The sequence below is a fragment of the Peromyscus maniculatus genome, chromosome 4 (genome assembly GCF_049852395.1).
Source record: "Peromyscus maniculatus bairdii isolate BWxNUB_F1_BW_parent chromosome 4, HU_Pman_BW_mat_3.1, whole genome shotgun sequence".
Taxonomy (NCBI): Eukaryota; Metazoa; Chordata; class Mammalia; order Rodentia; family Cricetidae; genus Peromyscus; species Peromyscus maniculatus.
The window spans coordinates 43,266,055-43,278,071 of NC_134855.1; the positions used below are offsets into that span (position 1 = coordinate 43,266,055).

At 38.6% G+C, this 12,017-nt stretch overlaps 1 protein-coding gene across 6 annotated transcripts in view; it reads right to left on the reverse strand.

The window, feature by feature from the left end:
- Positions 1-12,017, reverse strand: part of Scn3a (sodium voltage-gated channel alpha subunit 3) — a 110,754-nt gene that overhangs the window by 71,952 nt on the left and 26,785 nt on the right. For all 6 annotated transcript variants that reach the window (XM_076569578.1, XM_006977167.4, XM_015996004.3 and 3 more), the window contains exons 3-5: positions 8,374-8,687; positions 3,054-3,172; positions 1,648-1,737 (exon numbers count right to left, since the gene is read on the reverse strand). In XM_076569578.1, coding sequence (XP_076425693.1) covers positions 1,648-1,737; positions 3,054-3,172; positions 8,374-8,637 — 473 coding nt within the window. In that variant the 5' untranslated portion in view covers positions 8,638-8,687. The remainder of the gene's footprint in view (positions 1-1,647; positions 1,738-3,053; positions 3,173-8,373; positions 8,688-12,017) is intronic.

Below are 12,017 nucleotides of genomic sequence, written 5' to 3' on the forward strand. Positions count from 1 at the left end.
GTGTATTCTAGCCCATTTCTCTAGTGATGGCAATTTATTTCTGTTTCTTCCAAAAATAGTGGAGAGTACTTGTTTTTAAACACCACGTTCTTGCCGGGCGGTGGTGGCGCACGCCTTTAATCCCAGCACTCGGGAGGCAGAGCCAGGTGGATCTCTGTGAGTTCGAGGCCAGCCTGGACTACCAAGTGAGTCCCAGGAAAGGCGCAAAGCTACACAGAGAAACCCTGTCTCGAAAATCCAAAAAAAAAAAATAAATAAATAAATAAACACCACGTTCTTTAAAAGTACAATTTGAGCTTATTTTTCAGAATATTTCATCTAAGTCATGGAAACATTTGATTTTCTTATGGCAACTCATTGTGTTTTCCAGCCTACAAATCACTTATATGAGTGGAGTGTTAGGATTGGTGTTTATGAAAGGCTTTTCGTGAGATGTTCCCTTGTAGGGAGGAACGAAGAAACAGATGCAGAAATCATCACATTCAGTTTCCCAAGTACCTTTTCTCTCCATCCCTCACCCTCACCAAGCTCAGGTGGTTACAGGAGAAGTAAGTATAATGGCCGCTTACGAAGTAGCTGAATATTAAGAGGAGATGCATTTTACCACACCACGCTTGTGTGGAGCTGTGCTTTAATTTAGATGTTTGTGTACTGCATGACATAACCTCTACCTTCACCTCAGAACCGAGGTTTCTTATTGTCTTCTTTTTTTTTCCTTCAACTCCATGTAGATTTATTTCTGTTTGGTTTCACTTGTTAAATTTTTTAAAATTTTTTTTCAGTGACAACCACAATTTTGCTTGTTTCCCTACTGTGATGCAAAAACTACCATACGTAGTGGATTAGAAAAGTTGTACAGTTACTTAACAGAAATGTTCAAACCCGAAACTCTTGTAATGCTAAGACTGTTTTGATAGTATGTAGAGCATCTTTAAGTTACTATTTTCCCTTAAAACAAGACACTTGAGTCTAGACAGATGACTGCCTTCCAAAGGATCCAGGTTGCATTCTATACTCCAGTCCCAGGGCATTCAATATCCTATTTTGTCCTCCTTAGGCACCACACACACATGGTGTGCAGACATACATTCAGACAAAACACTCATACACATAAAAAATAAAATTAAAAAGGTTCATATCTAAATATTCCCCTGACTTAGCTTTTAGTGTTATATTATTAAAATTAAATGAAATTTATCTGTGACTAAATGCTTCAATTAGTCTTATTAGAAAAAGTTTATGTACAAATGTTTTTACAGTTGTTTCCATTTTGTTAGCTGTAAGTCTTAAATGGCACCTGGTATTTTGGCTGAAAGGGCTGCTTCAACCTACAGACAGGATCCACTATGACAATAACATCTAGAAAATATTTTCAGATATTCTAAATGATCCTTTGCTAAAATATAAATCATTGATGAATGGTGGCTTAGAATGGCATAGTAAATTTTCATAGTAATCTCTGAAAGTGCTAATAATAAAAATTGAAGTCATTTGCTTGGGCATCTTTCTCAAAACTAAAGACTCAAAAGACAGAAGTGTCTAGCCTGACTTACAAAAATAAAAGCCACAAGTCAGACCATTACCACAAAGAGATTGTGAAAGAATCTGAATGTGTTTTCTTCATTTCAAGAAGTTATTCCTACTTACTCTACATTCTTTGTCCAGTCTGGAGGGTTGCTCAATGTCATAAACACACAGTTGGTCAAAATAGTGCACATGATAAGCATGCTGAATAAAGTAGACTGTAGTTAAGGAATAAAATGTTGATTCATTATAGACATGTAAAACTTATCCAACACAAAAGATTCAGAAACATGAGTTAACTGTGAAATTAATCTTACTTAGCTGGGTTAAGACAATGGTTAATGAGAGAAGTCAAAGCCTTTCATATGGCCTGATATTCTTTCTAAAAAGTTTACACTGATTAGGAATTCTCTTCTAAACAGCTCCTGCAGCAGGCTCATGTTGATGACAGTGATGGAACTCATTTCTTTATACTTTACAGCAGGTATAGGGGTGTTATTTTGTGCTAACAAGGTGGTATCATTTGCTGTTCTGCCAGGTGCATTGTTCTTGCTATTTCAATACAGACTTCACTACAAGGAAGTTCATGTGACAAATCATTTTATTTTAAAATATAAACCTTTCTAACATAAAACTTCAGAATGAGAGAATCCTTACGTACTTCAAAAGGTTACCGCCTATTTGCGGTGACCATATGATAATATGTTTTGCGTTCTATATGCCTGTTTTGAATTTGTCTATAGAAAATGCCCACTATTAAATACCATCCTAAACCTATTTTGTCATTACTTCAAAATCTATTATAATCTATGCTTAGTCTTCCCATCACATGTATTTTTTTTTACTGTTATAATTTGCACATGTGTATGTCATACTGGGAATCCATTACAGCACCTTTAACATGCCGAGTTAGTATTTTACCACTGAACCATATCCTAGGCCCAAAAGGAGTTGGAAGGTTGATGACTTTTTGATATATTATTATCCAGGTACATAGATATGTAGCAGTTTCATAATATTTACAGAATGAAGAAAAATAAGGGAGAAAGCAAGAAAGGAGTGGAAGTAAGGATGATGAGGGGAAATGGAGGCAAATTTGCTGAGGGTAGACAGCCAATTAAGACATGAATTTTGGAGCATTTGTTAATATGTATAGTGACACTAACTCTATATGCTATATAGTGTATACACTATAACAACTGTAATAGGCTAGACCTCTTAAACAATAATAAAAGTATTTAATTAAGGCGAGTAAAGGGTAAGAGGATTTGCTTTTGTTTCTGTTGCACAATATGGTCCATTGACATGCTTTCTAGCATGGCTTCATATTTGCTTCTAGAACCATGGTAATAATTTTATGATAAACTTGTTATATAAATAACAGAAGACCAATGGAAATCAATCTCTTAAACTAACAATGTTATCATTCGCTGCAAAGAAATTTTATAAATATTAAAATATGAGAAAGGTGTTTTATTGGAAATCAACCATTAGAAATAGCATTTGAACAATTCACATGAAAAGGATATGAATGTACCAAAATCTTAATAGCAATTTTCCTAACCGGGTTTAGCGGAGTTAGGATGTACAGGGCAGAGGTGGCACTGAATCGAAAGATTGCCTTCCCTTTATTCAACACCACGAAAGTCTGAAAGAGAAAATATGAGGGAGATTACTAAATCAGACATTCGGGTTTATTCAAAGCATTTCCAACTCACACCAAGAACTCTTACCTGATTCGTTTGTTTAAACATGTTCATTTAGATTGGTTGGAACATAACACATATCCTGTTTACTAGACACAGGCTCCGTGTTTCTCCTCTAAATATCCAGCCACAGTAAAGGTCCAGCTGACCAGTACCTGGCCAGTCTCTAAGCCTCCAAACTTGTTGATACAAACTGATAGCCCTACACATTCTTTTAAGTCAAATTCTACAGCCTTACAGAGTTCACTTCTATTTGAAGCTTGCCATCTGTCTCCAGCTTTGGTGACTTTTCAGGTTATTCTGTATGCAGAGCTGTTAAAATAATCTTTTCTAAATATTTCAGTCATATCAAAGTTCTAACCCCAATTTTGTGGTGGCCTCCCTTTATCTCTGTAGCTGCTCCCCTGATTTAAGATATTTAGGTAAGTCACGGAACCTGATTTTGAGGGTGGAGAAGGACCCACTTTGGAGCTTATGCTGAGAAAGACAGCTGCATTGAAAATTAATTTTAAATGCATGGCTTCAAAGGCCACGTCATAGTTAAAAGTCTACGATCTGAAGCATACAATCATCACCTTAGCATTTAAGCTATGCAGACCCGTGACTACCGATCAAGGCCCCCGGGAACGATCACGCTTTATTTTTTACCACTGGAGCTGTCTCTGTTCCAACCATGTGATCCCCTTGTCAGTCCCAGTCAGAGCCTGTCAACCCCTCCCTCTGGCTCTGATGGACATGCTCACAGAATCAGAGGCAAAGGCTAGACCTGGAGAAAGGGCTATCTACATCCAAGTTGACCCACCTATCATGACCCTCTATTCAAAAAGACGTTTTTAAAACACCTTCATGCTAGAATGTCCTGGGAATACTTCAGAATTGTCCATACTTAAATTTTGGAGACAGGCAGGTATTTAGATATTTTAAACATTCCATTCTCCTCACGTAATTCTAATATGCAGGCAGTCATATTAATCATATTATTTAATCTTTTTTTTCCATTCTCAATAGTCAAATCGCCCTCCCTCACATTTTCCTAGATAAATCACACTACCTTCTAATAATTCCCTAGCTGTTTCTCTTGCCAATAAGTCTTCGTATATTACTTTGCACTCTTTCACATGTTGCTTGTAATCACCATCAAGCAGCAATTTCCTCAGAGGGTTCATTCCCGGGAGAACCTGGTTAGATGTTTTTATAAGTGCCTGAGCACAAAGAACCTGCAGTCTATGGTTGCACATGTCCCCCAGTATTTAATAGTGTGTTTTGCAAATAAATGCTTGTTCTAATTAAATATGGGTTTACCTTTAAGACACTGTTCACCTTTATGACATATGTTGTATGTACTGCTTTACTTAATAACATGTTTGTACCCTTTAACTAAGGCTATATCCATACATTCACAGTGACTAGCTACACGCTCTGTTTGAAGAGGCAGGCAGGAATGTTTATACTGTGAGCAGAAAGGGCAGGGACAACAAACAATCCTCTCACAGCCCTGCTGTATTTACGACCGTGGAGCCAACCATTACTTAACAAACCGCTTTCAATGAACTGAGCTTCATAAATTCTAAGAGGAGGGTAAGTAAACTACTCCTTACTGGCATCAGGATTATCTGCAAGTGACCATGAACCTTGCCAAGCCTGCCCTTGAACTGCAGGAGCATTAGTGGATTGTCACGAATTCACAGTCAAGCAATCAAGATCCATTTAGGCATCACCATCAGCAACAGTGTGTAAAAGTTCACAATAATTTGAAGTGCATTAGCTCATGCTCTTTGAAACAGTTTCTCTGAAAAGGCAATTTTTCACTTGCAGCATTAGAAGGGGGGGTTTATTTGAAAATATCTCTAAACATAGATGAAGCAGGAATGAACTGTCCTTTTACACATGAAGCCCTCTGCGTTTCCAGAGGTTAGCCTGTGGGTTTTAGTGGGTCCTAGCTGGTGAGCGCACTGCATCTGATCTGAATTTACAGCTCAGGTACAGGACAGAGCTTAAGAACACATGCCCAATGGCTTGGAAACAAGGCGTAAAATTCTGTTGTTCTCCACAGTGAAAGAGTTCCATGGAAATGTTTGAAATCTAGAGTTCTGATACTATCGAATGATGTACCTACACCAAAAATTACATGAGAACACACCAGATGGCTGGGTGGGAGATAAATAACACCAGCTCTGAAGTCAGGTTTCTAAGTAATGATAAGTGAGTGGTGAAGTACCTTGAAAAAATTGGGTGTCTATTGCCACAATCATTATAAACACTATGGCCGGTGTGTTGCAAAAGTTACTTTCTACTCTGGAATGCGGGTTACTTTTTTCTTCTGGGTGAATACTCATGAGCTCACTGAAATTCTTGATACTGTGAAAGGAGCAGCATTACACCCCAATGGAGCAGGATGACATCAAGTACTGAATTTAAAAGAAGTGGTGCAACCAACTTGTGACAATCTTATTTTACTTCCACCGCTCCTGCAGAGAGTTTGATCAGCAGTCAAAAGCTCGAAAGCTGGGCAGACTAGGCTCCTATCCTTGGTCTGTCCCTGATAGAGTGTGACTCTGGTAAGTTAAGGCATTGCCCATGGCTTTACTTTCCCATCTGTAAACTGCATCTAACAATAGTAACTGCATCCCTGGCTCGTTGGTATGAAATGAATTGGAGTATTCAATGGCTCCTCACATAGGGTGAGCCCAGCAAATGTTAGCTATTATTATCCTGCCACTATTTTTAAGCTGTTAACCTGGCCAACTTAAATGCTATTAAAATACGTTGCGGTATTACTCATCTAGTTATATTAGGCACTAAGATACATCACTAATTAGCAACAGCAAGTCGGTACATGGAGCTGTGCTCCCATGTTGTCTTTTACATACATTGTCATGTAGTAACACGGCTTCGAGCTATGGTAAAATTCTGACTTCATACATTAGCTCCTCCCTTTGTCTCCTAAGAGTCCCACATCACTTTTTGGAAAGTAGTGTCCAAATCCTCACTCTCATAGATATGTCATCAATGAAGCCAGGGCCACCAACAGGAGAAGGGTGGTATAGTGGTCTCCCATGATGGTTCAGAGTTACTGCCAGCGAATTGTGGTCCAAGTCTGGTTCCGCATTTCGGAGTGAGAAATGCCTGTCCTTTCCAGCACACAGAAAACAATTCTGTTTTCTCGCGGCAGATTCAAATCAATCAAGCTTGAAACCCTGATCTGTAAAATCATATGCTAATCAATTTACAATAAAATGTGTATGTTATTTTCTCATGTGGAAGAAGAACTATAGTGATGCTTTTCCCTCAGGAAATCTTTGAGAAAACAAATTATGGACAGAAGAGTCCTTGTTGAATGTGGAGTCCAAACAGCGTACTTAATCTAATGGTGTGTGTGTGTGGGGGGTTATTTAATATCATCTTTTAGGCAGCCAAGAGCAGCGCTTTCACAGAGGTTATGTTGTCCTTGGGAAGGAAATTCTTTCAATGCAAATAAACATAGGCCTCCATTGGTTAATATCTCTTATTTTCTCCTCCACCCCTGCCCACTGTAAGCAAAACAAACTGATTGGCTCCTTAAAAAATAAGTAATACCTTTATCATATCAAAATAAAACAAACTCTGTGTCCTTAAAATAACTTTAAAAACATATACTTTGGGCTTTGTAGCTCAGGCTGTACTTTTAGCTCAGGCTAGCCCTGAGCTTATGATCCTTCTGGCTGTCTCCGAAGTGCTGGACTTATAAGTATGTAACAACATATACGGCTGCAAATGTATATTTTAGGTTTACTTTCCCAGTTTCTGAGAGGAGTCCCTTATTGTTAATAATAATTTATTAAAAACGGAGTTTCTAAATTTCAAATATTTCTTGATTATCTCTGCAGTAGAGTACTGAAACTTATTTTAGAAGCACAAGAATGTATATTTAATGCCTTCCTTCCCAAGGGACATAACTTTTCAAGAGGTTGATTTTATTTGTGTGTGTACATGTGTGTACATGTGTGTGAGAGTGCTTACAGAGAGGGCCAGATCTGGAGGTGTCATTGCAGACGGTCCTGAGCCACCTGACGTGGGAGCTGGGAACCAAACTCCGGCCCTCTGTAAGAACAGCAAGCGCTCTTAACCACAGAGCCAGCGCTCCGTCCCCAGGACTAATAACCCTAACTGTCTTCTACTCAAAGGATGCAGCATCTTCAACCACTGCTTTTTAAAAGTTCTATTTTGACAAGTAAAGGTGTTCTATTTCCTTTCTCAAACCACAAATCATCAACTCAAGATGATGTTATTCTTTACAATGAACTGTTTTATTTGGGTAAAGGTAAGCTATAAATTATGGTTAGAAAGGTGCCAAAATATCCATTTAGGAATTAAAATAGTATCCTTTATTTAGATTCTCTACAAGTTTCACCAAGTTGACTTAACTATAGAAATTGTCTAATTCTGGAAGAATTATGTAGTTATTTTGAATATCAGGAAACATAGTCATAACTGTTCCTTTAAATTATGGGAGGATTATTGTCACTGTTGTTATTATTATCATCACTATTATTTTCTCTTCTAATCTTGATATTTCTTTCTTTGTGGTAATGTTTTAATTATTTGTAGATTGTTCTAGAGTTTAGCCTGACACAATCTCAACAAAGCCTATAGAAGTTCCTAATCATACACCAAGTTAGAGGATAAAGACTAAAAATGTATGCCTGGGTAAACATGCTTCTCCGTGAATTATCTGTCTACAGGGAGAGACAAGTAGATCACTGTCTTCTAGAAGACAGATGATTGTAAGAAACATCCAGCCAAGAATGAACTAAAAAATAAGTATAGCACCCACTCTCCTTCACCCTCATCACTACAATTTTGCTGTCTATCAAGCAGTTAAATGGGTTAGCAATAGCTGATATTCATCTTTGCTGTCAACTGTAAGTTTTCCCATTATCTTGATACTGTGAAATGGTAGAAATGGTTTATGCTTATTCCTCTGTAGCAAAAACATAACTTCTTATGAATTTTCTGTGTTTGCTTTACTGTGCTTTCAGATATGTGGCAGCAAAGAGCACCTTACAATCTTTCACAGATGAAAATTACAATTCTCTAATGTACACAAGCCCCCGCTTTGCACATCTAAATGAGAACGTCTTGGCCATGTAAAATCAGCACTCACTTTCTTACTGACATAGTAGGGGTCCAGGTCCTCCAGAGGCTCCGACACCATCTCTGGAGGAATGTCTCCATAGATGAATGGAAGGTTCTTCCCAGCTTCCAAGTCACTGTTTGGCTTTGGTTTGTTCTCATCATCAATGTCTTGTTCTTTCTTGGGCTTCCTGGCTTTCTCCTCTGCAGCACGCTTTTCGATAGCAGCAAGAGATTCTCGCGTGAAAAGGCGGAAGCTCTCAGGTCCTGGGGGTACCAGCAGTGTCTGGGCCATCTTTTCATCCTGCACATTTAATTACGTTTAGCTTCTTGCATAAGAATTGCCTAAGTGGATGGAAACCATGCATGAGTGTTAGGAAAGGCAGAGAAGGAATAAGAAAGAAAAGCCTGTGGCCATTGGCTTTGGGGAAAAAATACTGTCCTGTTTTGGTGATTAGCTACCAATTTTAACTGAGAAATAGCATTCAGAATGATTTTCTGTTATTCCCAATATGTTTCAGTAATTTAAAATAATAAATATCATAAACAGAGCAAAAACCCGTCTTGAACACTAATTAGCTTAATTTAGCCGTTTTGCAATGTGTGCGTATTTCAAATTGTACACAATATATAGGGTGCATTGGCTAATTAAAATAATCAAACATTAAAAATAGCCTTCTCTGAGAACTTGAGTCCAAATGTATTATAGTACACTTTTGTTTAAAAAGTAATGACAGGAGCTCGGCAGAAAAAAAGAAAAAGTAATGACGGTGATGCTTGTCAATCATTTCTTTAAGGGGACATTTTCCTCCGCACTTCCGGCATCACAATATATTAACTTCCCAAATAAGTGTTTATCACAATGCAGTTATTGTGATACATGCCTGATTCATTGCAATACAGGATAGAGAAAAGATTTGTCTAACCCAACCACGTTCTACTTGTCAGCATCATTAACTGAATCACTGAAAAACAGCTCAGCAGCAGCAGCATGATGGAAGCCAGTGCTTCTGGAAAGAGAGATCCATCTTTTAAAGATACACCTTTATCTTCCTTTATGTGTGTGCATATGGACTCCTGTTCATTTGTGTGTTGGTGTACATGTGTGCGGATGCACATGTACATGCAAATATGCATGCACTTGTACACCTGTGTGTGGATGCCAGAGGACAATCTGGGTGTCACCCTCAGGAACACTATGCACCGTTGAGGCTGTCTCTCATTGGCTGAGAGTTCACTGATGAGGGTAGACTGGCCCAAGGACCCATCCCTTTCTGCCTCCCCAGTGTTGGTATTACAAGAATATGTCCCATGCTTGACATTTTTTATGTGGGTTCTGGGAATTGAACTCACATCAACATGCTTGTAGGAGTAGCACTTGAACAACTGAGGCATCCCCCCCACACACACACAGTCTATTTCCTTTTTTAAATTAAGCCAAATCTTTTTGCCTTTTAGTTTTTTTCTTTGGACCCTTTGGGGGCATTTTGTATTAGCAGAGCAAACTATATTTAGCTCCTCTTCAGGCTTACTGCTATTTAATTACTTGAGACAACTTTTGATGTTGTACTGGACTTTGCAGGTGCAGTAATGCTCTGAAGAGTGAACCCCAAGGCCACTTCCCTAGGTTGTGCACTGTAACTCTGTCACTTATGGGTTGTGTAATATTGACTAATGTGGCCCCTTATTGCTTCAGTCCTCATCTATGGAAAAGGAAATAATAGAAAATTTGGTCTCCCAAGATTGCTAGGAATAAATGAGTTCATTTATATTGTCTCTAAAAATAGCTCTTTGGAGTAGAAATCACTTTATTAATGGTATGCATCATCAGTTCTGCCAATCATTTTCCATGCTATGTTGTCAGGAATCACCCGAAGTTAACCATTCTCCTTTAAGTAAGCTCTTGATGGACTGGGACCACCACTGACCTGGAGCTTCAGAAAAGCATGGAGAATTACAGAGTCCAGGGACACAAGCCTATCACCTAGCTGGAGAGGAGTGGAGAGAAGGCAAGGGGTTAGAGGGACCTGGCTCAATTTCTCAAGGGAGGTAAAATAAATACTTTTGCAGGAATTGTGACAATCTGTCAAAAATCCAGGAATCCAGTCATATGAACGTTTAAACAAAAGTAACAGGGTTGTTGGTTTTTTTTTTTTTAACTGTCCACAAAATCGCATTTTTAAATTCCAAGAGGGAAAGTAGAAACTTTGACAACAACAAACTATGATGTATCCATCAGTCATCTTGTAGAATGATCTGCAGCTATGGGACGAAATTAATCATCAGAGTCATCATGACGTTGACTCCATTCCCAGCCCCCTCCAGCCGCTTATTCATTCTAATCTTGGGGCAGTTCACTCCTAAAACTCCTTCTGACGCGTGGAACGTTGCTATGTGGAAATACTAAGCACACAGATAATGAGAAATCCTGGACTATTTAGTAAAGAGAACAGGTGATATTACTTTGTTTTTATTGAATTTGTACTGGAATTACTAGTTCCCTGATGCATTCCAGTGGCAAGAAATGTTTTCAACCTGAGAGGTCTTTAAGTCAGTATTTATAATACTGTCCCATCATACTGAACCCTGTCAAAAATGTCAAATCATTCTTTCACTAATTTTGTAAATCACCTGTGTTGTGACTCTGAGTTTTTGGTTTGTTTTGATTTATTTATTTATTTTTTCCAGATCAAGTTGCACACGGATTAGAAGGGGAGATAACAGTTCCATTTTACTTGGAGATGAAGTAACCATTTGTTGTGTGCTGTTTACTTATGGCAGACTGCACAAAACCGAACTAATACTTTCAGTAGGTACATTTAAACCTATTCTAGATTGTGGGTTTCTTGATTTTTCAAGCCTGGGTCTCACTGTATAGCATTGGCTATCTTGGAATGAACTCTGTAGACCAGGCTGGCCTCGAACTCACAGAGATGCACCTGCTTTCTGCCTCCCAAGTGCTGGGATAAAAGGCATGCACCACCACCACCCAGTGGTTGTGTGTTTCTAACTACAGAAGAAGTCCCTGTTTCCTGTTCATCTTTAATACCAGGTAGAGAATCAGAATCTACCTGCTGCACATCTCTGGCCATGAACTCGGTGCCTATGGATCATCCCAGTTGCTAAAATGGAAAGGCCACGGAAGAGCAAACATGCGTGCTTCCTGGTGGGGTGAAGTTGCTTTTCTATTTGAGCATCAAGCTGAACTGACAGAGAGAAAATAATGCTGAATCTGGGGTGGGCATTTGGGGATTCTGTAGAATCACCCTCAGAGAGCCTGTCTGTGGCATTTAGCCTTCCTAAAGTCATAGCATTATGGAAGAACCTTAAGAATGTTCAGAGGATAGTGCTCCTTGTTGCAGAGTCTGACAACCTGAACTCATTTCCCAGAACCCACATGGTGAAGGGAGAGAACCCACTACCCTAAGTTGTTCCCTGTTTTCACATGTGTTCAGTGTTGTGTGTGCCTGCATACACACACACACACACACACACACACACACACACACACACACACACACACACACTGAATAAATTTAAAAATATTTTTAAAAGAACATTATTGTATATGTGCCAATACATTGTCATAAAAATTACTAGCTATACACTGATTTCATTTCATCTCATTGAAAGCTTCTAAGTCTTCAGTTTTCAAAATGAAGTTATGTTTTAAAT